This window comes from Fonsecaea multimorphosa, assembly GCF_000836435.1.
Source record: "Fonsecaea multimorphosa CBS 102226 unplaced genomic scaffold supercont1.39, whole genome shotgun sequence".
Lineage (NCBI taxonomy): Eukaryota > Fungi > Ascomycota > Eurotiomycetes > Chaetothyriales > Herpotrichiellaceae > Fonsecaea > Fonsecaea multimorphosa.
In genome coordinates this window covers 71,085-96,502 of record NW_015971673.1, presented here as the reverse complement: position 1 = coordinate 96,502, position 25,418 = coordinate 71,085, and the positions used below count along the sequence as shown (strand labels likewise).

The window sequence follows — 25,418 nt, the reverse complement described above, 5'->3', positions numbered from 1 at the left end:
TATGACATAGTAAGGTGTCTTGGCTCGAGAAGAGTTCGAGACTGTCAGCAGCGAAAAGCCCTGTCAAATCTTTACTGCCTGCCCAAGGTCCAGGCCCAATCGCCCCAGATTTAGTTCGAGATCTCTTGCACGGCATTCATTCGCCGCTCGATCCTAGTTCCTTAGAGCAAATCCGTCCCTTAACGCCTTCACGTGGTTCCTGAAGCGTGGAGCCTGTCGCGGTCGGTGCGAGGAAGAGTGGAGTCTGAGGTTGAGAACCACATCGTGTGCTTCGTTTCGTCTAACAGGCCACTCAGACTGAAAGCATCCTTGAGCCAGTGACAATAGACTTGCATTTGGGGAGCGAAAACCGCCGTGTGCATGGCTACATAATGACTCAATTCTGAGGAAGGTCATAAACTCTTCAAGTTGAATGTAGTATGAGAGTCAAGGGAAGACACCGTGAGGAGCCCTTTTAGTTTAGACCACAGTCTATGGAATCATTTTTGCTCTTCTCATCCTTTCCCAGGTCTCTCCCCACGTCTCCATGATCGAACTCTTCTCGTCGAACCCTGCTCTCTGGATCTTCGTCATGTCGTAATGTCGATCGAAATCGGCGAGCGTCAGGTGGAGGATTTCGAACCCTGGCATGGTTACTCCCGACTGAGCAATGTCCGTTCGAAGATGGTATTTCTCTTCCAGAGCCTTCCATTGGGCGATATTGTCGTTGATATATGCTCGAACCTCCTTGGATCCATCACCTGGCGGAGCAGATTTCAGGCCAAAGTACTCACAAAGTTGTGGCCATTTTTCTTCCCAGGTTTCAGCCTGGGGGTTTGATGCGACGTTGAAAGCTTCTCCGTTGCCGCTCACCTCTGGATGTAAAGCGAGGAATATTGTCTGCTTAGCTATCATATCGCTCCCAGCCTCGTTGTGCTTTGCTCTCCAGCTTTTCATGGTGCCGGGAAAGGGGACTACGCTGCCAGCGCCGTTGATTTCCTTCCAGAGGGAGAAATAAATGCCCAGGGAAGCCCCCAGTGAGTAAGCCGCATGGTTTGGAGCAAATCCAACAATGAGATCGGGCCGTGTTTCGCACCACGTCCATGATTTTCCCTTGGAGTAATCACCCAACCAGTCCAGCTGAGCGTGGTAAAAGAGCTGGTCACTAAAAGGTGCCTTAAGTCGTGGCAACGACTCCTTTAGAGGGACAGGGAAATAGTGGTCCTCTCGAAGAAGGAACCCGTACATCTAGAGAAGTTAATCCCGTCCTCTGTGAAATCGAACCACCTACCTTTGCACCGGTTTGGAAGGCAACAAAGTCCAGCGCTGGAGAGAGTCGATCAATAGCGGTTATCGACCGAGCCAGCATGTCAACCGCATCCTTCTTCTCCTGCTCAAAGTTGGGATTCGCTTTGTAGGCTAGGACGGTGTGAGATTTGGCCTCTCGAGTCTCCCAATCAGATACTCAACACTTCAATGGACTTACCATAATAGAAAACGTGTGTGACTGTTTCGATACCTGGAACCTTGCTTTTCATAGACTCCTCAACTGTTTCCTGGTCGCCTTTCAGTAGATTGAGGCCGGATATAATCTGGAGTTTATCTGTTTTTGGCCATAGGGAGGTCTCGATGTCGAGAGGCCTGTTCGTCAAGGCGGTGACTTTGCTCCAGGTCCCTGGCTTTGGATAGTCATGTAACAGCTGATTTACAACTGCCCAGCCGGAGACGCCAGACGCCCCAAATACGAGAGCGTGCCTGTTGACTGAAGCCATTTCAAGATTCGACGTTTGCTTGCTCCTTGACAAGTCACTTTCCTAATCCTGAATCACGTCCTTTACTGATATGTTTGCTCTGGGCCGCTATTAACGCTGTTGTGCAAGCCTGGGAAATGATGGCCGAATGCAGAGTGTGCGGGGCCCGGCCGAGGCTCAGGGGGTGGGGGCTTCACTCAGCTGTGCACCGGCATTCAAACTCCTGGTTGCGTTTGAAGTCGATCTGCCATTTCAATCAGAAGCTCCTAGGAAATCAACGGCTGTGAACCTCGGACAGAGATGAGTTGAATGCTTATTGCACCCTCGCTCCAAATGGGGCGCCTGCACGTCCGGTACAAAGGCACAACCAAGGCTGGCAGCCGAGGACGAAACCTGAAAAATCAAGTATAGCTAGGTAGCTTCCAGAGTACTATTGTCCTCTGTTCCGAAGCTTTTCTATTCGCTCATATCTCCAAATACCTTCACAAGTTTGAATCCCCGAACACTCGTCGCTTTGGAATTGCCAATGACCCGATGAGTGTTTGGGCTAGCATCCGCTTCTCTGAGTTCAGGCCCGTCCAGATGATCCAGCGTCTCGAATTCATGGACTGCCATGAATCTGGGAACCGCTGGCAGGCTTATATTATCCGAAGACACGAGTTGGTAGCGTTGCGATCGTCGATAACCCGGAACTCGTGAGAGCATGTACAAGTGTTCGTCCCGATAAAACGTGTTGTAGTCGTCATCATCTGCTGGCTCCATTTGAACATTAAGAATGAATGGCGCAGGCGCTGACGGCCAAGGACACGGTGGGACGAGTGTTAGCAAGGCAGGGAACTCTCAGAAGCTCACAGGGAGAGTTCAGAAGGACAACTCACTGTGTCCAATGCTTTTCGGGTCAAAGTCTTGGATGAGCTTGTAGACTCGAGAATCCCAAACGGCACAAGTCTTCGGAGATTTCCCTCCCAGAGATTCTGTCGACTGATCGATGTTCTGTAGATGTTGTTCCTTCGCTAATGTGGGATCCTCGACCTGACACATGGCAAGGAACGTCTTCTCGGTCGGCGGCTCAATGTCGGTATGCGTAACCGTGACATCGTGGAGACTCGTCTGGCTCACTACATTCGGCGTTTTCGTAGTAAGCGGATAGTCGTCGAACGCCTCATACAATCCTGCCCTTGCAACCGCCTTTGCGTTGACCAAACTGGGTATGTTTTCTGAGCAATACCACTTCTCCCAGCTCTGACGTTCCACTCCGGTTGGTTCAGAAAGAACACGAAACAGATACGAGGCCGCCGCCATTCTGTGACAGATATTGGTGTTTCTTACGGTCTCAAACAGAACGGGTATTTCTCGTGATATGGTTGAAACGTGTGGTCGGAAGAAATGAGAGAGTCCGGATGCTCAGCGCGCGTCGAGGCTCTTTAGAGGATCATCCAGAAATGACCCAGAGCAACGCCATCCATCAAATGGACTTCGAAGGCCGCAAATTGGAAGAGAGCTAGACAGAGAGATGAGAAACAGGAGTTTGGACTCCGAGGGGCACTGAAAATCCCTTGTAGGCTGTCGAGCTCGGCCGTCCGGGTTACTGCCGGGTAGAAAATTGACGGGACTCACTCTTGCCATTCTGGCCGCTGAAGCTCGTGAGCACTTTTGAAAATTGCGGCGTAAACCTGGCGGCGAGAACCTGATCAGCTACTCCCAATGTTGGCCGACTCTGGGGCATGAAAAGGTACAGGTGGTTGTCCCCCCTCCCAAACACCAAGGTCATTGTTTGCAGGGAGCCTTTCCACGTAAGCTTGTAGGCCCGCTTCGGCTCAGGCTAGTGGCTAGAGAGGCTGATCTTCGGTGCAACTGTCGGTGGCAATGAATGTCACCAGCGCCGCGCAGGAACGACACCCTGGATTGCCCGCTTTCCTGCGGCCAAACGTCACAGCAATTGTCGCATGTCTCAATTTCCACTTCTGTGGTCCGAGCATTACCAAACGATCAATCTACGAAGTGCCCTGTAGATTCAACCCATCGTCGAGATGCATGGCAAAGTCCTCTTGTGCTCCCTCTTCTCGTCAATCTCCCTCGCGACCGCTCTCTCGCCGTTGAACGTCTTCCGCGGCAATCCCTCACCCGTCCCTCTCAGTCAAGACCAGACAGCAATGAACCTAGGACCTGTTCAAGGCGGGGACAACCTTGGCCAACCCGGCGGCAATGTCGGCGATAGTACCCTTTCGATCTCTGACATCCTCCCGCAAACCCGCAAGATCAATATCTTCGCGTCACTGACACGCGACATTTCCACCGTCACCTCCCGCTTGGAGTCCACCAAGCCTGAAGATAACACCACTCTCCTGGCTCCCTTGAACAGTGCGATGCAGGCGCTTCCTCGCAAGCCATGGGAAGATAGACCGGGTGATGACTCGGGTGTGGATGCCGAGAGAAACGAGGACAAAGCAGCCCGAAATCTGCAGCGGTTTGTCGAGGAGCATGTTGTTCCCGTGAGCCCCTGGAAGCCCGGCAAGTCGAATAAAATAAAGACACTGGGTGGACAGGAGCTGTGGTGGGAGGAGAACAGTGACGGGGATAGGGTGGTCAACCCTGGAAATTTGGTGGTTGACGGTGTTGTTGGAAGAGTGGGTAACGGGGAGATCTGGGCAGTAAGGGGAGTTGTCAATTACGCATGAAAGAGCATGGCATTACTGATGAGTACATGAGACAAGGCGGCTTTACGAGACGACGTGGGGTTGCAGGGATGGTAAATTATACATTTAAGCATTCGATGAATGCTACACTGTCAAGGCGGCGCCGTTCTCTTGGGGGAGCATCGGAAGGATACTGAGAAGGCGGCCTATAAAGACAAGTTATTTGTTCTTTTTCTCCTGGACAGATTGTGTCGAAGACTGTTGAGCTTCTTCGATCTCAGAGCGGTCCTCAAAGTACCCATCGATCAAGCCGCTCTCCAATATCAATTTCCAGAAACACCACAGGTAACAAATCCCAAAACAAGCAGCACCAATGCATGCGTTGGCCACCACCCACAAATCAGGCTTATCTTCAGGCGGAGTTGCAAATGCTGCCAGCAGATGCCAAAACGCCATGACAACGTACGTCTGGAAATGTAGAATTTTGGTCGGCGTTGCCAAATCATCGACAGCCTGTGGTCGGCCGATGATGTTCTCGTGCTCGGGGTTGTAGTAGGCGCTTACACTGGTCGGTGGAAGGCCTAGCAGATAGCACCACAGGAGGGATACCACGAAGTATGGGATTGTAAGCCCGTCCCTCTTCAACAGCGGAAACATCGTCCATACGCCGAGCGCATTTGCCCACCCGATCCACGCGCGATATTCTTTGCTGAGACCTTGTTTGCTCCCGAGTAGTAGCGTCATTGGGAGCAAAGGGAGCAGCACCGACTTCTCATGGACCTGAAACGAGAAGAGAAAAAACCCCCATGCCGACGTGGCTAGAGCATAAGGGAGCAACGTCTTTTGAGGTACTGCGCCGATAATGAGCATCGGTCCCAGGATAGATCCGAGAGTGGCCATGGCTGAGATACGCGGGAGATTGACAATCCCCTGCAGCTTGCGGAGTTTGTAGAAGGTGTTGGTGAAGCACCAAAAGTTGGCCACTTTGTCTTCGAATAAGCCGCGGGCGAATGGAAAGATACGGTGGATGGCCTGACTGAGTTGAAGAACGATCATTTCCAGTGGAGCATTGGGGTCAAGAGCTATGTTCCTATCAGCAAGAACCGGTGGTGGGGGCATCTCTGAGAAAGGAATTCCCCGGTAGATGTCGTAAAGTGATCCTATGAGTAGTGGCGCCACCAACACGGCGAACGCGAGGGCCGTGACGAGAGAGATTGAAATAAGTCTCCCGAGGCGGATTTCAGGAGTTAAGCAAGAGCCGAGCAGGTAAGCGAAGATGACGGGCGAGTAGTAGAGGGCCATCTGCTTGAAACCCAGCGCAGCGACGAAGAAAATGCAGGACCACAAGAGTCGACCAGCATAGATACTTGATAGAGCTGCGACAACAAAGCCCAGCATGACTGTATTGTATTGGAAGTGTCCGTGATCGATGATCATGTTTGCTGGCTGCATGAGAATAGCCACAAGCGCGATCGATGCTGATGTTGTCCCGGTAGCATGTGTCCTGCTGAAGTGGCGAAGGAATATGATCAACGCCGGGACATAGATGAGGTACTCGGAGAGAATGGCCGTAGCGCGCATGAACACCTTGAGACTGGGTTCCTCCATACCCCGGGACTTGTCGAGCTCAAACCAGGCCGGATTGAACAATGATCCTCTTTCTCTCGTCAGCTGTCGAATTCCCGTCCGCGTTGAAGGCACTTACACTTTGCCGCACAGCCAGCTATGGTAAGCTGTCAAAGGGGGATAGTCCAGGCCCCAGTACTGAAGGTCGTAGAAATACCACTTGGACATTGGTAAATGGGTTGTGATCTCCATCCAATGCCTCTGGGCCTCGAAGTCTCCGTGCATCGGAGGCGTTTGATAACCGGAGTGGTCCCAAAGCCCAACGCTCCATCTAAAGAGACCAACAATAATCAGAATCAGCGGCAGCAGAATCCATTGAGATGTAGTTCCCCGAGCTGGCCACAGGAAAGCCACAAGGGGAAACTCGGGCATGATAGCGCTGGTGTCATCGGGGTCGATTTTGACAATGTCGGTGATGGTGTTGCTTCGGATTAGAGCAGAGGGTTGTTTTCGCTTCTTCCGAGGTCTGTGAGAGTTTGACGAGCTCGACATATTGATCTGAGAAGCAGACGAGCAGCTTGACAGTAGGCAGAAGGGCAGTGAAGTCGGGCTCTGAACTTGGAGATTTCCAGAGTGGCCAGTTGTACGAGGTACCTCATAGTCACACTTGATTGGTCTCCAAAGTGGATGAGATGCCCAGACCCAGCCTTTCAATTGATAAGATAAGGTTTTTTTCTTCGCCTGAAGAAAAATTTCGGCTTCAAAAAGAAAAGTGAAAGGGCCCATCTTGATTTCTTCTACATTTTCCATCTCTGCTGGCTTTACTGCTGCACCCATTATCCAGCATTCACAATCGTGGGCATTATTTCGAGGGCATCATTACACTGTACTTGAGGTCTATCGAGGGCTCTGTGGGTCTGTTGCTACTGAGGGTATCCAGAAAACTCTTCGCAGGTTCCTGCTTGTCTCATCCTGCCGACGAGTTCTGTTCCAGGTCCGTCCGTGGTGTTGCGCATCCAGCAAGAAATTCACGTTTCTGCCAGTCCTTTGCGAAAGCAAGTGACTAAGTGAGGTCGAGGGCTTTTAATTCCACCTTGTGGATTGAGGGTTTTGCCGCACCTGCTGAAAATTTCTTTCAGTACTTTTGTGGGAAAGGAAAATCCTAACTTGAGGGTCGCAAGTTCGTATCATCTCCTTCGTCTTTCTTTCGCCCCAAACTAATCATGAAATTTTACCAGTTCGTGTTCAACATGTCCAAAGTCAAATCCAAGTCCGTCCCTACCACGGGGTCTAAGCCTGGCGTTCTGTCGAAAGTCAAGAGTGGAGCCGTCATGAAGCCTGCGCAAAGCGTGAAGGCCAAGAGCAAGGTGATCGCGAAGGAGGTTGCCACCAAAGAGCAGAAGAAAGATAAGAAGAACAAAAAGGTCCCCGTCAAGGAACCCACGCCCGAACCAGAGTCGAGCTCCGAGGAGGAGAGTGAGGACTCGGCGAGCTCCGAGGAAGATTCCGAGACTGAAGAAGAGGCCAAGCCGAATGGCGTCAATGGAGTGAAGGTTCACGAGGAAGATGATTCTGAGGAAGATTCGAGTGACGAGTCTGACTCCGAGGCATCCTCGGAAGACGAAGCTCCTAAAGTGAACGGTTCTGCTCCGAAAACCAAGCCCGCCGCTTCCGACAGCGAGGAGGAAGATGACGATGAGAGCAGCGAAGAAGAGTCGGACGAAGAAGAGACGCCTACCACCACAGGAGCCAAGAAGGGCCGTGCTGCCGTGGAGGAAGAAGACGACGACGAGGAGAGCTCCGACGAGTCAGACAGTGACGAAGAGACTGCAGGCCCCAAAACGACAAAGGCCACCAAGGCGAATGGTGTCAAAGCTGCTGAGAGCAGCGATGAAGAAGCCGAGGACTCGGACGAAAGCAGCGACGAGTCTGACGAGTCCGAGGTCAGCGAAGATGAAGAGGCGGAAGCCAAACCTGCCAAACGCAAGGCCGAAGATGCCGAGGCGCCTGCCGCAAAGAAGACAAAGGTCGAAGAGGACGGCTCAAGGGGCTCCAACCTCTTTGTCGGCAACCTCTCCTGGAACGTTGATGAAGAGTGGTTGAAGTCCGAGTTCGAAGAATTTGGTGAGCTTAGCGGTGTCCGTTTGATCACTCAGCGTGAGGATGGCAGATCTAAGGGGTAAGTCGGCACTTCTCGCCCTTTCGCTAAATTCTGTCCTAACTAATGAAATACAGCTATGGATACGTGGAATTCGTCAATGCGGCGGATGCAGCCAAGGCCCACGCTGCAAAGCAAGGCTACGAGCTTGACGGCCGTGTCATGAACGTCGACTTTGCCAACAAGAAGCCCGACTCCGGCGAAAAGCAGGAGAAACGTCGCCAGTCTTATGGTGACCAGCTAAGCGAGCCTTCCGATACGCTGTTCTTGGGCAATTTGTCTTTCGAGATCACCGAGGACGATGTCTACAACATCTTTGCGCCCTATGGAGCCCCCACCGGTGTCCGCATTCCAACCGACAAGGAGACTGGCAACGTCAAAGGCTATGGCTACGTGACCTTCGCCACGTTGGAGGAGGCCAAGAGTGCGCTCGAGGGTGCGCAGGGTTCTTACGTCAAGAACCGCCCCATGCGCGTGGACTATGCCCAACCTCGCCAACAGAACAGTGATTCGCCTGCTCGCGGTGGCGGGTTTGGTGGATTCGGTGGTCGAGGTGGCCGTGGAGGCCCTCGTGGAGGCCGTGGCGGCGGCAGAGATTTTGGCGGTCGTGGAGGACGAGGAGGCCGTGGTGGTCCTCGTGGAGGTGCTCGCGGTGGAAGAGGCGGCACTACCAATCGAGGAGGCTTCGGTGACTTCTCTGGCAAGAAGACTACCTTCTAAGTTGATGACAACCTGATCAGTGGTATCTCGTCAACCTGGATCGCACATGGATCACTACTGGACACGGCGTTGCAAGTTGGTATCCCACTGCCGGGTCGATCCATGACTGCACCTCGAGCAGTTTCCCTTGTACGTGTTCTGCATGGAGGTTCTACGGCGGTGAGGGTGCGGAGGTAATGTCTGTAAAAGTTCAAATTGCTTTTGTTTCCTTGATATCTCTTTCCGGGGTCTAATAGAGGGGTGTCATCTTTCCTTCACAAGTTGTAAGGTTCAATGGAAATCACAACGAAACTCGTGCCTTTTTATCCCGCTTTTGGCTTTGTTAATTTAACACTGTACAACTACCTCGAGGTGCTGTTTGGCGTGCTTAAGGCCTGTCACCCCCGATGTCGGTGCGGGGGAGACATCGTATCGCTTGCGAAATGGTGACTTGGAGACTTCAGATGAGGGTCATTGATTGGATTCATCTGACACGGCCCAGCAGAACCACACACCAGACACGGCCAACAAACGATTGCGCGCGTGATTCCATCTCTTGATCAGGTCTGGTGGGTGACTTGTGGCTCTGCCCTTGCACCTGATACGTGTCTGCCAAATCAGGGTCAGTGCTGCCACCTGGGTACCGCCTTTTCAGGAAACCTGCTCAGTGGCCTGTCTCTACCTAGGTTAGATGGATTGAGTGACTGCATTGTGCATTGCCCTTCCAGAACCTGAATGCCACTATTCCAGGACTTGCATCCCTCCTAGGTGCCTCCCTAACAAGAAAGCTGGCTGAACTGACTGGGCCCTTGGCACGATAGACTCTGCCCTCAATCTGCGATACTCAACATTCCGCAGTCTCTCCCTTACTTCCTCCTCCCACTCTCTAATCGCAATCCCTCTGATCTCGACACCATCGCCATCGATATCAGGCTCACCGAAGCCAGTTGCCCATTCTCTCCAGAGGGTGCCGTGGCTGATCGTCGCAATCGCGTAATCCCACCACCACCAGACCAATCCCCCACTATCGTCATCCATCAGCGGTGAGACCCAGCCTGCCAGCCTAAGACTACTCGTTATCCTACACCACGTCTCTTGGCCTCACGCAGACCCTTTAGTGCTTTATTCTATGCAAGATTGAAACAGAATACTTGAGTGCTTTCAAAATTCAACAAAGGGATCGGCGACGACTAGGATCCCACAGCGCGCAGCCAAGGGAACAAGACCGCAGCCAGGCTCGGCCACGACACCGAACCATCAGCCTACAATACACAAGGCTGCCTTTCTCAACCATGCGACCATCTCAAACAGAGCCATTCGCCTCCCTGAGAGGCGAGCGAGGTGAACATCGGACTCCCTGGACCACAGAATCCTATCCGGGACCCCAAGTGAATGCCAGTATTCGAGGCATACGTTCTGAAGGTAGGATGTGCTCCCTACGACGACATGCTGTATGTGGATATAGTCGCTGACCTTTCCATAGACTCGTGGGTTGAAATTTCATCACGGGCTTCGTCGGCCTCCTTATCGTCCACCAACAACGATATCATCACTACCGGACTACAACTGCAGTCTCAGGACGAGCGGCTATCGCGTCAACTTCAAACCTCCCCACACGCCGACCATCCTCAGCCGCGGTCTACAAGCGCTGCTGGAAGTAGCCAAGATGAATATGAGGAGAGCGAGAGTGAAAGTGACCGGGTTCTCAGTAGCTCCAACGAAGACGTCTATCAAGGCGACGTCACAGAGGATGACGATACCTCCACGGCACTTGGTGTTGGCAGTCTAGACAAGATCTTCACGCCCCAACCGAATGCGTTTTCGCACCCACCCTCGTCCACCGCTCGAACTGCACCAGACTCATATTTCCCTCCGAACGCGGCAGCGGCATCTGAGCCAGGTGCTGATCGCACACTCACTCAGCGCAGCTACCAGCGTCAAATGCAGTCAAGAAATCGTCCTGCTTCATCGTCCTCATACCAGCCAGACCATGATGCGGCATTGCGAGCCTCCTTGACAACTCTCCTCTCGTGTGCCGCTGCAGTTCGGCCCAAAGGCCCTGATGCCAGGCCACCTCAGCAACGAGCGTCGACGCACCCAACGACTCTGCGACTTGTCCCAGAATCAGAGCTCGAGAGTCCGCCTCGACAGAGACGTACTTCTTCTCCCAACAAGCAGACCAAGCGGAAATCGCGCGAATCAAGCAAAGATCGACACGCCGCGAAGAAAGTCCGGGCTGCCAGCGCCAAAGCGACCGCGACCGCGAACGCCACTGGCGAAGAGCTGATCAGCCCAACCCTCGCTTCGTGGATGATTTCCGCCGGTGTAGTGCTCGTGTTCTCGGCCATCAGTTTCAGTGCGGGATATGCTTGGGGGCGAGAGGTCGGAAGGATCGAGGGCGAGATGGGTCTCCCTGGTGGAAGCTGTGCACAAGAGTCAATGAGGTCGAGCGGAAACGGCCTCAGAAGGCTGAGATGGAGTTCGGCGGCAAGCAGTATACGCGCTTAAGGACGTCTGTTTTGCGGTTGGCGTTTGGTAATGCATCATGAGGAGCAAGAAATGACAATGACAGACACGATGGGAATGGACACTCTGCTAATTGGGGAAGGGATGAACCGAATGAAACGATACCCCGGCGGAAAACCAATCTTCGACACCAGCTGTTTGCATGACTTGGACGCACATGATGTCGCAGGAAGTATACGAGGCATGGGAATAATTGAGGCGTTGTTCAGGTTACTGGCATTGGAGAGGCGCTGGCAACGGTGCAATCGGGACATCAACGGCATACATAGACATTGAATACCAGGGTGTATCTAGTCGACTGGACGGGAGGATGTCCCTGATGGGCGACTATTCGATCATCTCTGGAATCCTAGGAGGGCCCCTCTCTTCAAATGTCGCTTGATGATATATGATACAAAGTGATAGCCTATTCTCAGCCCTATCTTGGTCTACATCGACTTGAGGAAATTGCTCTCCCGAATATTTCTCCGTCTCGCGGATCTCGCGCTCTTGGTGATCTCTTGTCGGCGCTGTAGACTCGTCACGGCGTCGTCCCCCGGGCCTGTCAGGTCTTTGCTCTGTTCGTGAACGGGGATCTCTCTGGGTAGGTCTTTGAGGAGACGTTCCTGCTTCTTTTCGTAGCGGATGCGTTGTTTTTTGGTCATTGCTTGGACACATTGTCAGTATTTCTTGGATTTTATAGGGTGACTGTATTGTCCGGAAGCAAATGGCAACACACCTGCTAAATCGACCTTTTCCGTGTCGATTCCCAGTCTTTTCTGATCCAACAGCTTCCATAGCCATTCGGGATACTCGTCGTCCTCCAGCGCCAGAACTTTCGGCTTCGCTTTTGTGTAACCCAGACCACGGAGCTCCTTGCCCCCGGGCACTGAGCTCTTGGGCTTGACGGGGCCTTTTGAGTCTTTGGTCGAGGTTGGCCCAGAGGTTTTCGCAGTCGAGGTCGAGGGAGTATGTGGTTCGGACAGAGGCTGGGAGATTCCCGACGTGTTTGACGATTGAGTGGCATTTGGCCCGTCGATAGAGATGGCTGTAGGAGCTGGGACTGGAGCGGCATGGGAAGTTGCAGGGACCGTTGATGCGTAGCGCAGGCCAGAGCTGCAAGAGATGGAAAGCCTGGTGTTGGGAGTGAGGGAGCGAACGCGGGAGAGAAACGTCCGCCGGCAGCTTGAGCAGATCATGTCGCGTGGGAGTCACAAGGAAAGTTCAAAGGGCGCAGGAATTTTGTGCAAATCTCAGGGGATGGTTTTGCGAGTTTGCAGTATCGGATTGAAGTTGTTCTGTTCTTCAGCATTGAGTCTCCAAAAATGGCACCAGGTCTTCGCCTGCGAAATTGTTTGCGGGCAAGGCTTGGCTGGTGAGGCGAGGCTGGTGAGGCGCCCCCAGGCGAACTCTGATTATGAGGATGAACAATTAAAACACTGCTCTTGTCTTCCAATATTGCGTATATCGGGTCTTGTCAGTACCCATGTACCCAGGTAGTCCTTCTAGAGTCCATATTTAGCCCCCATCTACCGACTTCAAAGCTTTCACCAGGCAAGGTCTACTGTGGGTAGACATCTAAATATGGCCTCGCATAATCTCCCAGTACAGATCCTGCCCGATCATGTAATATCTAGGACGGCTCTTTCTCTTGCTCCCACGTGCCTTCAATGAGATATAATAACCTGTGCAAGAAAGCAAATTTCCATCTATAGCGTCTCCTCAGAATTTCCAGGTGAAGATGGCGACCAAAAGCACAAGCGTTGAGACAATGGGAAACACTGGATCATACTTGAGTTTGTCAATCCAGGTCATGCGCTCGAGGTCTGCTATCCGGGGGACCCTCAGACTGGGGATATAGTGCCTTGCAAAGAGGTCGTTCTGGATCCACCAAAACTTGTTGAAGGCCTTCAGAATGTCCACCTTTGTCTGCAGCTCCAACCCCTCGACGCCCATGACAATGTCGGTGACGGCGTTTTCGACCCATCCCAGTAGGAGGTTGATTTCGCGGTACTCGACGAACAGGGCCGGTCTGTTCTTGCGGGACTTCAAGCCCGAATCCGTCGAGCCCGTGTGGACTTTGCCCACCATGTCGATGTACTCCCAGAATTTGCTCTCGGGAGTCCAGTCGTGATTCGAGACCAGTCTGACCAGGTAACCCTTCAGGAAGTCCTTGCGGAATTTGATGTTTTCATGGTTGGCGTGGAGGTCGCGCACGCTGGCGTCCACGGTGGCACCGCCCTCTTGTGACTGTTTGGGCGCAAACGAAGCGGCGGTGATGTCGTATTTGAGCAGCTGATCGTAGACGGCGTCGACGACCTTGGTGACAATGGGAGCAAGCACTGGTTTGCAAGCTTCAATGAGTTTTCCATCTTTTGCAGCGTCCCAACCAAGGAAGGACTGCATGTATTTCATGCGAGCCGCGAGATCGCGGTCGATCACATTGCCGTCGATGTGCTCCATGTTGTCTTTCTTTGTTGCCGGGCTTCCACTATGAATAGTGATGAGTCTGTTGCTTGGCTGCAGATACTGTGTCTCGGTGATCTTTATATCGCCCTCAGTCAGCTGGCGGGTGATATGGAGTGTGCCATTTCCGCGGCGGTGATATTGAAAAGCTCCCAGCTTTTCGGAAAACCGGGGCCAACGGTCGCTTGCCTGCTGGTACCTGGGCTCGCTGGCATGCGGAAGTGGGATTGTCGGGCAACCTGCCAATGAGTGGATTCATCAGGTCCCTAGGTAATCAAGGCCCATGTAATGATAATGGCACCCAAATGGCACCCAAAGGCGCTTCTGCGGCGGTCAATGGCCCTTGTGCTTGCTGGCCGGTGCTGGACTCCGTATCTGATCTCGATTCTCCAGGTGGCTCTCTCCTGGCTTCTCCGCGGCTGTGGCTTGCCCACAGGCATTCTCCAACCAACTGCCTCGAATTAACAACCTGAGAGCCAACAGCGCAACATTGCCTCGTCTGCGCAACGCTTGGTTCCCCTGTACGAAACAAAAACAGAGATAAAGCCTGAAGTAGAGACCTATATGGGATTGGACAGTGGCAGAGATCGTCCTGACAGTCAAAACTCACTTCTATATAAACTCTGCGCACGACGGCGGTATCTCGAGAAAATATGCAACCAACCCACATCCAAGCCTGAAAGACCAAACAAGGCCGAGGACTTCGTATGTCGGGCAGTCGAATCTCCTTCTACTCAGATTGAGTCAAAACAATAAACTTTTGTGAATGCTCAAGTGTTATACAACTTGTCAGCGTCCAATTCTATGTTGGAAAGATTGCTCTTGGTGCAACCTTTCACCAATGAAATATTGCGCACCACAACACCACGCTTTACTTCGCAGCCTGACCCGAGAGGAGATGCTGCAACTTAGCCTTCGGTAAAAAAGCGCTTTATAGAAGTCGAACGCGTTGCATCAGATGACGGGTTAGACCATTTCTGCCATGGTTGAAAGGCAATGAAACCAGTAAACGAGTTTGAAAGGGCGGATCTTGACAGGATGGATGATATTGTAAGCTACACATCAACGGTAGCTCGAAATTAGTGGCTTTACCATCGCCAGGGAGGCAGAATGCACCTCCCGAACCGCCCATATTCCTCCGTGACGCCTCGCTCATGCAACTTTTAACACATTCCAGTCTGGCCCTCCTGTCAGTCGCCCCGATAGGTGATTTGTTGGCTTTTGTGCCCCGTTTGCCGGAGATACCAAGCCTTGGCCTTGCGCGCATTGCATCGGAGACACAGTGCACCGTCCATCCGAGAAAGATTTGCGTCTATGGTCTTAGCAGGGTCGGCCCTCGAGTATTCGGGCTTTGTGTCCCCATTGGAGAGTTTCATGTATGGGGGAGGTGCTTCTTCCGAGTCGAAATCCGAGTCGAGCGTGTCCTCGAGGAAGTTGCGGCATGAGGCTGAGTGGACGGGCTGTGTATGCGAGAGTGTCGTGGGAAGGTATGCTGGACATGTATCAAAGTACGCTGCAGTTGTTGTCTCTGGGCATGAAATGCCCCACGAGCTATGCGTACGAGAAGATGGAGCTGGGTGACTGCTGTAGATACCTCGCCGGAGTTCTTTGACGGCGTTGCGGAGAGACATGTTTTGTGTGAATTTATAGTAGGCCGTGAACATTCTATGCACGACTTGTATCTGCGGAAACCAGAGAGGAGAGATTTGCCTTGTCCTGGGAATGTTTTGTCTGAGAAGCAAGGGGGAAGAATTCTCACCTTATATGTGCTCCGCACCTATGTAGAGATCTATCGACAATGCTGTTCCTGTCCTCAGCTTCGCACCCAACCTGTTGACCGTAAGGGATGGGAGTCCTCGACGGCGTAGTTGGCCTGACTGGGAAAGCGTTAACCCTTAGGTCTGTCCCTTTTAGCCCGACTTGTCATATTACCCCATTGTCATCGTGCCTCAGGGGTGCTCCTTACGCCTGCTTGGCTCATGCAGCTAGTAGCCTAGGTGTTCAGATCAATGGCTCAGCCAAGGTTTGTTGTCAGCGCAATTTTGGAGAGCCGCCAGGACGGGCAGCCGTTAGTAGTGAACGATAACGTCCTGAAGGGACGGCTGATCATACTAAACGAGATCCCAGGGCCAAGGCTTCTCGTGTTCCGTAGACATGCCTGGAGCCGATTGGAAACGGTTGCACCTGAGCGCCCCAATCGCCTTAGCAGTCCAGGGGTGGCGTTGCTGAAAGTCGGATTCAGCTCCAGCCGCGTAGCTGGAGAAGCGCAGCCACATTGTGCTCGAAAGGTAGAAAACAAGCGGGCGTCGGCAGGCCGGGTGATGTGGCTCAGACCTGACTCTGGCGGTCAACAGCAATATCAGCGACAACAACGTTCCAAGACCTCGACGAGGAGTGTCTGGTTGAGGAATCGAGTTTCGAGATGGAAAGTGGTGGGCAAAGTTCCGGCCTGGCGCCGTTGATGATCGGGGATGTCTCAGGAGAGCGAACAGAGCGCGAATTCAAACTCGGCGCGACCTCGGTTAAAAACCAACTATTAGTAAACCCCACTGTAATTATATGAGATAAAATAACTCTAGTTTCTATAGAGAATCTTGACCTCGCTGTCGCCATGAGTCAGTTCCGCGACCTCGCTATTACCCTGTCTCGATCTCAATTATCTTCGCCGTCCGCTTGCGGACTCTCTTGCCTCTACCAAGCGTAGGCGGCGCCGTTGACGTTGGTAGATCTCTTGGCTCAGGAGACGCCTCAGGCGAAGGCTCACGCCGTGGCCTAGGTCTATTAGGCGTCCGTAGAGGTAGTTAGTAGGAAGGAGGAGTGTCTTGAGGCATTAGGCTACTAGACCTTTTAGGCGATCTGTCAACGACTAGTGGTTTAGGTATTGTTAACCTTTGTAGGTCCGCGAGCTCCGTAGTTAACTTCGATAACCGTAGGGTCTCTAGTATATCTTCTAGTTCTTTTTCGCTAGTATTTTGTATAGGAATCGGAGTCTAAGTACTATCCTGAGGCTCTTAAGCTATCGGATTAGACTCTAGATGAAACGTTGATATAAACGCTAACTGAGGCCGTTACAATCGCGCCTATAATTATGTCTATAACTGCGCTTATTACCGTTCCTGACGGTCTAGGATCTCGTTAGCGATTAGGCCTCTGGCGTCAGCGCGTCCGTAAGTAGATCGCTTAATAAATAGCGAGCGAGGATTAGGATCTAGTTAGCCGATAGGTAGGCTCTATATCTCGCGCCGTTAGTAGCCGATTCGAACGAGGTTCTATATAATCTACGTGATCTATCTCTCGCCTTGTTCTAACTAAGTATCGAATCGATCTCGTTCCTCTATGTTTAGCTAGTGCCGGAGAGTCGATATCTCTACTGTAGGATCTCGAGCTAGCTATCGCTATTCTTAAGGTCCTTAAAGAGGATAGAATAGCCTCTAATTAGGCTTAGTTATTGGAGGTCCTAAGAGCCACTACCGCGGATGTAGAAGGGTCTTCGGAATGGCGATATTATTAAGGAATGTCTAGGCTAGATAATAGCGATAGGCGATGCTAAATCGTAGTAGAATTAGGCACTTATAGCGATTATTAAGTTACTAACCTTTAAGCATTATCGTCTTCAGAATCTACTACTCTTTCTCTAGTAATTAGATCGCTAGATTACTAACTTTTATGCGGAGCGAGATGAAGATATCGGTCTACGCGATCCGTGGATAGTGCCTTATTAACTACGCCTCGTCTACCTCGATATCTTTAATAACTAATAGTACCTTCATTCCTAGTCTTTTTGTAGAATCTTTAAGGCTTAATTAAGCGTTTGTGATCTCTCTTATAACGTTATGATAGGACTCTCCGCGCTAGCTTACGTTATAGCCTAGGTTAGTATATTTCGAGGTGTATATAGAGATCACTTTATACTCTTTTGGCTACTATTTAGCCTCGATATATCGCTGGAATATCGCCGATCTGACTACGTTAATTAAAGCGTTCCGTCTATCTTCAAGATCCTAGAAAGTCGGCGCTTTAAGGTACTGCTAGATTAGCCTTCTCAGGCTAGGAATAGTGTAGCTAGTGTCATCTTTAGTATCGTCAAAATCGTCCTTTTTCATACCGATATCTTTATCGCGTAATCGCTTATAGATACTCTTATAGGCGTACCAGTTATAGATTTACTATTGGGCGTCTAGAAAGGCCTTAGGAATCGACGCTATTAGACCTCTATTTTGATCGCCTAATATCACCTTTATCGGCACTATTTTAGCCTCTCCTAGCCTATCAAAATAGTAGATCTTTAGGCATTCCTAAAAGAATAGGTAGGACTCTTTATCCTCGCCTAGACATTAGGAAAAGACTACTAGGAATGTCCTACCTGAATTTAACACTCCTACCGCGATTAACAGTAGTAGGCGCCGATCGTTTATATTAAAAGTCCTATCGATAATAACGATAAAGTTAGCGATAAATCGCCTTGTAACCTCTATTAAACGGCCGTAAGTAAACTAGATCTAAATTAGCTTCTTACTAATAACCTTTCCTGTAGAATTAATAGCCTCTTTAACGCGCGTTCGATAGATAAAATACTATTCCTCAAGAGCCGCGAGAAGGCTAGTAATCGTCTACGGATCCTCCTGATTAATCTTTATCTTCCTAATAAGATTATAGTACTGCTTATAAGATAATTAGATACTAAATTCCTTAGATTTAAGGATACGGCGAGAGGTAGAATAGGCGATTATAGCGATATAGTATAATAACGCCTTCTCACGAATACGTTGGAATTCCTCAAGATTAGCTATTAGGCTAGAATAGATACTAAGTGAGTTATTAGTTAATTTATAGCCTTTATAAATTAATATACTAACTATCAAGATCTAGATCTTTTCATCGTCTCCTCGTTTAATTGATTTAAAGCTGACTCTAACACTCTAAGGATAGCCTATTTAGTGGACTATTATAGCGTCTCTCTTCCTCCTAGTTACGATTTGACCTTCCTTATTCCTAACTACCGAATCCTCTAGATTACGAGTATTCAAAGTCCTTTCGCTATAATAAATATAACGAAAACTAGAGCCTAGAATCTTACGGCTACCGTCGCCTAAACGGATAAGACTAAAGCCTTCGATGATAATAAAGATAGTAAGACGCCTTTAGGCGTCTACAAGAGACTCAAATCGCTCGCCAGATTCAGGAATAGCCCGCTAATTAATAGGTAATCCGTTAACGAAGCGCTTAAGATAAACACGAAGATAAGAAGGATAGCCTAGGCCTACGCGCTAATAGGAGGAGGAGGAGGAGGAATCGCTAATAGCGACGTTTTCCATGACTAGTAACACCAAGATTGTCTATATAAGGATCGACAGCGAGGTCAGTTTATTCAAATTAACGGTAACGAGGTCAGAATGGCAATTAAATCGAATTGATTCCTATTCATAGCTAGGCAAATTATTCCTCATACAAAATAGGCGGTAAAAGATTTCACTTGGCATCTAACCGAGGTCGCGCCGAGTTTGAATTCGCGCTCTGTTCGCTCTCCTGAGACATCCCCCGATGATCAACGCCCAGAGCAGTAGCCAAGAACGATGCAGCCTTGGGCGCCATTGACGTCTGCTGATTGAGACTTCGCGAAATGGCAGCCCGCGAGGCCCGCACATATTGATATCCCACAGGCTTCTTCATGGTATACCAAAGCGGCCGGAACGTGTCCTTGGTGCTGCAGTGAGATGCAATGCTACCTACCTAGGCAGGTACACAGAGATCAGCACGAACCGACGGTCGAGGCCACCACTCAGTCCCCCCAACAATGGTTACAACACCCGTTATCGTTTTTGCCTATCATGACAGTGAGTGATCGGGTCTGTATTTGAGCATTGCTGCTGACATCCGGCAGATCCTCGAGGCAGGTAGGACGCTGCCGTTGCCTTTCATGGGTGTAGCGACATCCGCCTTGATAATCCTGTCGACACCTGCCCGCCGCCTCGGTGTGGGAAGACATTGCGAAAACTGAAAGACATGGCTAGGGACGACTCAAGTTGTTCAAGAAATAAATACAACTATACACTGGCACTGCCATGCGCCAACTTCCGGGGCAAGAGAAAGTCATCTGAGACCGCCTTGGCCACGTATATCCCCGCGGTTTGCTCACCACTGATTCCCGGGAGTCGTTGAATCGATTGTCCAACCGGGGGATACGATCACTGTACTCGGAGGTCCCTCTGACATCTCATGATTACGTGACTTCCATTGATTTCGAGGTCCAGTGATGTCGTTGACGAACTTCGCAGCATCAATTGCACCTTGCGCTGTTTTTCAAGGCCACACCCAAAGTATTGTCCAACGTGTGCAAATATGCACGCAGCTTTCATTGCAAACAACATGATGGGCTTCGTGAGAGGCGAGGTGGGTAGGAACTATGCACAGGCTTATGAAGTACATGGTCGCCGATCCAACGGATAGCTCGTATATCCCCTGCATGTTGCTTATACGGTAAGCTCCCGAGCACACGATCGGTGCTGTGGGTCGGCTCACGGCCGAGGACATGTCGATGAGCTGGGCGAAGAATGCGACGATTGCTTAGCCTGGCTTGAACCCTTTGACCACACGCTCTGCACACCAAACAGACGATCGTGTTCCGAGAGAAGACAGATGAAGGATGATGTATCAACTAGACGGTTCTTTACAAGAGAAATTACGCTGTCTAGGTTCGAGCCTCAAGCGAACAGAAAATCTATCTAACGAACGAGATTCCTCAAAATAGCCAACGCCAAATGATAGTAAAACCCCAGATAGAAGCTTTTCTTCTGATGCGGCTTTTCTTCATGATCTTTCTCCTCGATCGACTTTGACTTTGGCTTCCGCAAGCTTTTGATCGAAAAACCCCTGACTCGGAAGATGTAGTACAGCGAGATGGCAGCAAAAACGTTGAAAGCAATGTACGCAAACAAAATTCCCAGATTCCGATATTTGTCTGATGGTTGAATCCACGAGGTCTCAAGGAATTGGTTGGCGTTCCTGATCGGACAGTACTCGCAGCTTGCCGTGGCGGATGGATTGAGCAGGGATCCTGGAGCGCCCTTTTCCAGGTAAGCCGAGAGGTATTGGCCACACGTCTGTCCGGTTGGGGGATCGAAAACCGCCAGTTCATTCTTTGCGCAGACGACCGCTCTGTTCGCCAAGCCAGTCCCAGCCCACCCGCCGATCAAATAGGTGAAGGGGCTGACACGATACATGAAGATCCAAAATCCAGGGAGCGCGGAGGGCGGCTGGAGCACGCCGTTGAACTGTAGTGTCAGCGTGAACAGGATGGTCGACAGAGCCGCCGCCGTCTCGGTGCTCGGCATCGTGAAAATCAGCATCTGCGCCCAGGTCGACCCGAAAAGCAGGAATTGCAGACAGAATGCCCACATAAGAGCTCGAGTTGCGGAGTCATGGTCAAGTCCAAAGATGGGGAAGTACCAGCACGCCCACACGACCACGGAGATGCAGATTTGGTAAGGGATCTCGACGAGGATATTCGCCAGCAGGAAGACGGGCCAGCAGTACATCTTTGATGGAGATTCGCGGACTTCGAACAAAGCCCGTTGTGGGAGAAATCTGGACATGATCTGAGAGTTGAAGTCAGCACCAGGGAAAGATTCATTAGGAGAAGCACATACCTGGTTGGCCACTGTTGAGAATGTTGCGTTCAGCATGTAGATGGCAAAGACGACGTTTTGCATCCCGGTGGCCGAAGCATTCTGCAGATAAAAGGTGAATCCGATGAAGAGCGAAGACAGAATGGCAAACTGCAACTTGGCGTAGATGTAGCCTGGATTGCGCCAGTAATTTTGAAAGAGTCGTTGGATGACACAGTGGAACTGGCTCCTCAAAGAGACCGCGAACTGCCGCCGATCTTCAGCATCATGTTGCTCCCGAGAGGAGTCTGGTGACACCCTGCAGATGCTGGACTTGATGTTGGTGAACTCAGGGCTCGCTTTCCAGACTTGTGACCAGTCTTGAGAAGTGTTGCCAATGACATCCAAGATATACTCAGCAGGGTTTTCTTCTGCACCACAAGCTCTAGCGTCGTGTCCCTCAAAGTAGCGAGTTAGTGTCTGGCAATCCGCACCAATTGGTCCGAAATACGTGGTGCGGCCACCTCTCGCAAGCAGGAGGATGGAGTCAAATTGCTGGAAAAGCATAGCTGAAGGTTGGTGGATGGTGGCAAGGATGGCCTGGCCGTTATCCGCCAGTCTTCTCAACAGTGAGACGATCGTCCACGCACTCTGCGAGTCGAGGCCTGAGGTAGGTTCGTCCAGGAAGAGGATTGATGGTTTGGCGGCAAGCTCTACTCCGATTGTCAAGAGTTTTCTCTGCTCAACATTCAGCCCTTCCCCGGGCTGACCAACCACTGCATCGCTGAAGTGTTCCATTTTCAGAACTTCGATGACCTTTTCGACATATTCGAATTTCGCGGTCTTCGGGATCGAAGCAGGTTGGCGTAGAAGAGCAGAGAAGCGCAAGGCTTCGCGGACTGTGCTGGTAGGCATATGCAGGTCCTGCTGCTGGACGTACCCCGTTGTCCGCTGGAACGATGGCTTAAGCGGCATACCGTCTACCGTGATCTTGCCGGAGACGTCCCCAACGGTGTTGTGACGCTGTGCAAGCGTGTCGAGTAACGTAGTCTTTCCAGCACCTGAGACCCCCATCAAGCAAGTCAGTGTCCCAGGTTTGACCCAGCCGTTGACGTTGTCCAGCAGGCGTTTATTCTTGCCTCGAATTGCAATGTCCAATGTCAGGTCTTCCCATGCAAGGGTACCGGTCTTATCTTGTCCTTTTTCATTCGGTCCCTTGTTTACACTCTGAGATCTTGCGGCTGAGTTGGGCACCCCATCCCCTAAGCCAGGAAGTTGTGGAGGTGGGTTTTCTTGGTCGCCGCCAGCCGCCTTTGCCTCGATGTCTCCTTCAGTTGGACTTAGACTCTGGGCTGTCCTGTAGTCACGAAATACGAGTCGTTGTGGTTCCGCATTCACTGTTGACCTCACTTCCGTGGCAACGAGATAGAAAACAAGAAAGAAGGCCATGTAAGCGAATGCGATACCAAGATTTCGCCATAGGTGGGAGTAGCTGTAATGGTAGCCGGACTGCACCCACGAATCTCCAGACACAACCCTCTGGCCTGGCATGGCTCCAATAACAGCGCAAGCAAAGTTGGAATTTCCTTTTGCATAGGGAGGAACGAGGCTTTGCGGAGCGCAGGGGAAATCTCGGCCATGGACTTCATTGACAAGCAATGCCTCGAAGATATAGGCAACGGGGTTGATATAGTTGATCCAGCGAAACCAGGGGTGCATGTAGGCAGTTTGAAGTGTAAAACCCGTGTAAATAATCATCATAAGGACCCCAATACCAGCGAGAGCATAAGCCTGAGGAAGCTGCTTCGAGGCGGCGCCAATGCTGCGGAAGATGGTTGACATGACCAGAGTGCAGATGAAGTTGAACAGCAGAAAAATGAAGAAGCTCGAAGCATCAGAACGGAGTCCGGCCAAGAAATAGTAGACGACGTTGAACAGGGTCGAGATGACAAATTTGACAGGGATGTCGACAACAAAGGACCCAAGGGCATCTGCGAATGGATGGTAGAATGCAAAGGTGTTCTGCTTCTGTACAACACCTCTTTTGCCGAACAGAGCCCCGATCTCAGTAACGGCCATCAGCGCATTCATCAAGGTAGCGAGAAATATCACCGAGCCCCTAGACTGGAGGCTCGCTGTAGTATCAGGAGGGCCAAAATATATACTGCCAATAATCAAGGCAAGTATAACTCGCCCCATCGCCAGCGTTACCGTGGATGTTCTGTCGTTCCACAGTAGGTGAGAGGATCTCTTCATACACAGCCGGATCTGCATCCACACGGACATGAGATAAGGTGACGAGTCTCGGGTGTGATGTGCTTGTGCTCCGTGATGGGCGGCTGTCAGTGCTTGGAGGCGGCCGTTGTCTTTTGCATCCTCTTCGTACTGAGCGATCTCTGCCACGCAGGCTTGGTATTCTTCCGATTCCAGCCAATATTGTTCGAATTCGACAGCAGTCCGAGGGATCTTGTCTGTGCACTCAGGACGGACATGCCGCTCCGATGGATTGGTGATCGAGGTTAGGAAGTCTGGAGTTGTCTGCCTTGGAGGGCAGTACCATCCCATTCTCTCGAAGTACGAACGCGCCGAATCAATTGGGCCGAAGAATATTTGTCGTCCTTCGTATAGAACCAGCACCTTGTCGAAGATATCATAGATACTCTGGCTGGCCTGATAGAGAGCGACAGCTTGAGTGACACCAGCAACATCAGCCAAAGTGCGTAGAGAGCGTACAAACTCCAACGCCGTTGCTGAGTCGAGTCCTCGGGTCGCGTTGTCCCAGACAGCCAGGAGCGAGCGCGCCAGAGCCATTTCTGCAATACTAACACGTTTTCTTTCGCCCCCACTGACACCACGAATAGTGTCGCTACCGACCTTTGTTTCTCGGACAGCGGAGAGTCTGAAGATCCGTAGCATAACTTCAACAATGTGACTGGCCTGCATCTCTCGATCAATGCCTCGAATCCGAGTTTCTGGCGTCTGGGCACATGCGGCAAAACGCAGGGTTTGTCCCACCGTCAAGTGCGGAAAGTGTTCGTCATTCTCTTGATTGTAGACCGCCTTCCCTCTGAAGTTCTTCTTAAAAACATCTTGTGGTATTCCGTCGTAGTGGATGAATGTCTCGGGTGTCATTGTCAATCCGCCCAACTGGCCAGAGATCGACTTCAAAAAGGTTGTACACCCGCTGCCAGGTCTTCCCAACACGAGCAGCATTTCGCCACTTTTCACGCATCCGTTGAAGGCGTGGAGGATCACTTTGGGCTCTTGTTTCGGTCTGGTCATACGCATGGGCAGTCGTATAAGGGTAAGCCACGGGCTCGCGACTGTCGGTTGTAGAGCCAGACTCGAGCCTGTGCCGCACACGGTGAGGGACTTGAAGCAAACGCCAACATTGGCTCGCTTGATGCCGTCTTCTCTCACTAATTGAATGATGGTCGATGCCCAGAACCGAAAATCGAATTCCTCGCTTCCGGGATCCAGCCGAGGGTCAACGTCGGCGAGGGTGTCCGGTGTGATGCCAATGTCCTTGGATATTCTGGTTGCGACCCTTGTCAGTTCAGGGTCTTGATCCTCAATATGTAGGTGTCTGTGTTGGTGGCGGCTGGGTTTCTTCCGCTCAGCAAGCACCCTAATCCCATCTCGAAGTCGGTCATGAATTGCTGCTTCGTAGATCTCCTGGTAGTCCTCTACAGTACTCGATGCGTTGCTGACTTGACGATCCATTGGATGCTGCAAGAATGAGAAGTTCAGTGAGACGACTCAAGATCAAAGCAGGTAAAGTCAATCCGGAAGAGCGATGGTGTGGGCGTCAACGTCTCATGACTGTAATGGAGACGGGACGCTTCCATCTGTCTGCGGGAAGGGAATCCCCTTCTTGAAGTATACTCTGATACGAGTGAAAATTCTGAGCAGGTCAACTGCACATTCACTCAATGCCGTGACATCAGTGCAATACGAGCGCGGGACAGCGGCGCCGAGGTCGAGACCGACAGAACATAGGAGCTGCCGCGACATTGTCTCGCTCACTGGAGGAATGCTGTGCACTCAAACTTCC

At 51.2% G+C, this 25,418-nt stretch overlaps 10 protein-coding genes across 10 annotated transcripts; 3 read left to right on the top strand and 7 right to left on the bottom strand.

The window, feature by feature from the left end:
- Positions 1-471: 471 nt before the first annotated feature.
- Z520_11462 (uncharacterized protein) lies at positions 472-1,751 on the bottom strand (the record flags this gene model as incomplete). Its single annotated transcript, XM_016781951.1, has 3 exons — positions 472-1,227; positions 1,271-1,398; positions 1,466-1,751. The coding sequence occupies 3 exons, from the start codon at positions 1,749-1,751 to the stop codon at positions 472-474; spliced, it is 1,170 nt and encodes a 389-aa protein (XP_016626922.1).
- A 435-nt stretch (positions 1,752-2,186) lies between these two features.
- On the bottom strand, positions 2,187-3,032 carry Z520_11461 (uncharacterized protein; the record flags this gene model as incomplete). Its single annotated transcript, XM_016781950.1, has 2 exons — positions 2,187-2,521; positions 2,609-3,032. 2 exons carry the CDS (start codon positions 3,030-3,032, stop codon positions 2,187-2,189), a joined length of 759 nt encoding a protein of 252 aa, XP_016626921.1.
- Positions 3,033-3,760: 728 nt separating this feature from the next.
- Z520_11460 (uncharacterized protein) lies at positions 3,761-4,408 on the top strand (the record flags this gene model as incomplete). Its single annotated transcript, XM_016781949.1, has 1 exon — positions 3,761-4,408. One exon carries the CDS (start codon positions 3,761-3,763, stop codon positions 4,406-4,408), a length of 648 nt encoding a protein of 215 aa, XP_016626920.1.
- A 177-nt stretch (positions 4,409-4,585) lies between these two features.
- Positions 4,586-6,484, bottom strand: Z520_11459 (uncharacterized protein; the record flags this gene model as incomplete). Its single annotated transcript, XM_016781948.1, has 2 exons — positions 4,586-6,023; positions 6,072-6,484. 2 exons carry the CDS (start codon positions 6,482-6,484, stop codon positions 4,586-4,588), a joined length of 1,851 nt encoding a protein of 616 aa, XP_016626919.1.
- A 698-nt stretch (positions 6,485-7,182) lies between these two features.
- Positions 7,183-8,810, top strand: Z520_11458 (uncharacterized protein; the record flags this gene model as incomplete). The annotated part of the gene is made up of 2 exons (XM_016781947.1): positions 7,183-8,111; positions 8,168-8,810. The coding sequence occupies 2 exons, from the start codon at positions 7,183-7,185 to the stop codon at positions 8,808-8,810; spliced, it is 1,572 nt and encodes a 523-aa protein (XP_016626918.1).
- A 1,271-nt stretch (positions 8,811-10,081) lies between these two features.
- On the top strand, positions 10,082-11,297 carry Z520_11457 (uncharacterized protein; the record flags this gene model as incomplete). The annotated part of the gene is made up of 2 exons (XM_016781946.1): positions 10,082-10,211; positions 10,273-11,297. 2 exons carry the CDS (start codon positions 10,082-10,084, stop codon positions 11,295-11,297), a joined length of 1,155 nt encoding a protein of 384 aa, XP_016626917.1.
- A 446-nt stretch (positions 11,298-11,743) lies between these two features.
- Z520_11456 (uncharacterized protein) lies at positions 11,744-12,493 on the bottom strand (the record flags this gene model as incomplete). Its single annotated transcript, XM_016781945.1, has 2 exons — positions 11,744-11,961; positions 12,034-12,493. The coding sequence occupies 2 exons, from the start codon at positions 12,491-12,493 to the stop codon at positions 11,744-11,746; spliced, it is 678 nt and encodes a 225-aa protein (XP_016626916.1).
- Positions 12,494-13,016: 523 nt separating this feature from the next.
- Z520_11455 (uncharacterized protein) lies at positions 13,017-13,757 on the bottom strand (the record flags this gene model as incomplete). Its single annotated transcript, XM_016781944.1, has 1 exon — positions 13,017-13,757. The coding sequence occupies one exon, from the start codon at positions 13,755-13,757 to the stop codon at positions 13,017-13,019; it is 741 nt and encodes a 246-aa protein (XP_016626915.1).
- Positions 13,758-14,950: 1,193 nt separating this feature from the next.
- On the bottom strand, positions 14,951-15,391 carry Z520_11454 (uncharacterized protein; the record flags this gene model as incomplete). Its single annotated transcript, XM_016781943.1, has 1 exon — positions 14,951-15,391. One exon carries the CDS (start codon positions 15,389-15,391, stop codon positions 14,951-14,953), a length of 441 nt encoding a protein of 146 aa, XP_016626914.1.
- A 5,091-nt stretch (positions 15,392-20,482) lies between these two features.
- On the bottom strand, positions 20,483-25,087 carry Z520_11453 (uncharacterized protein; the record flags this gene model as incomplete). The annotated part of the gene is made up of 2 exons (XM_016781942.1): positions 20,483-21,355; positions 21,407-25,087. 2 exons carry the CDS (start codon positions 25,085-25,087, stop codon positions 20,483-20,485), a joined length of 4,554 nt encoding a protein of 1,517 aa, XP_016626913.1.
- Positions 25,088-25,418: the final 331 nt, after the last annotated feature.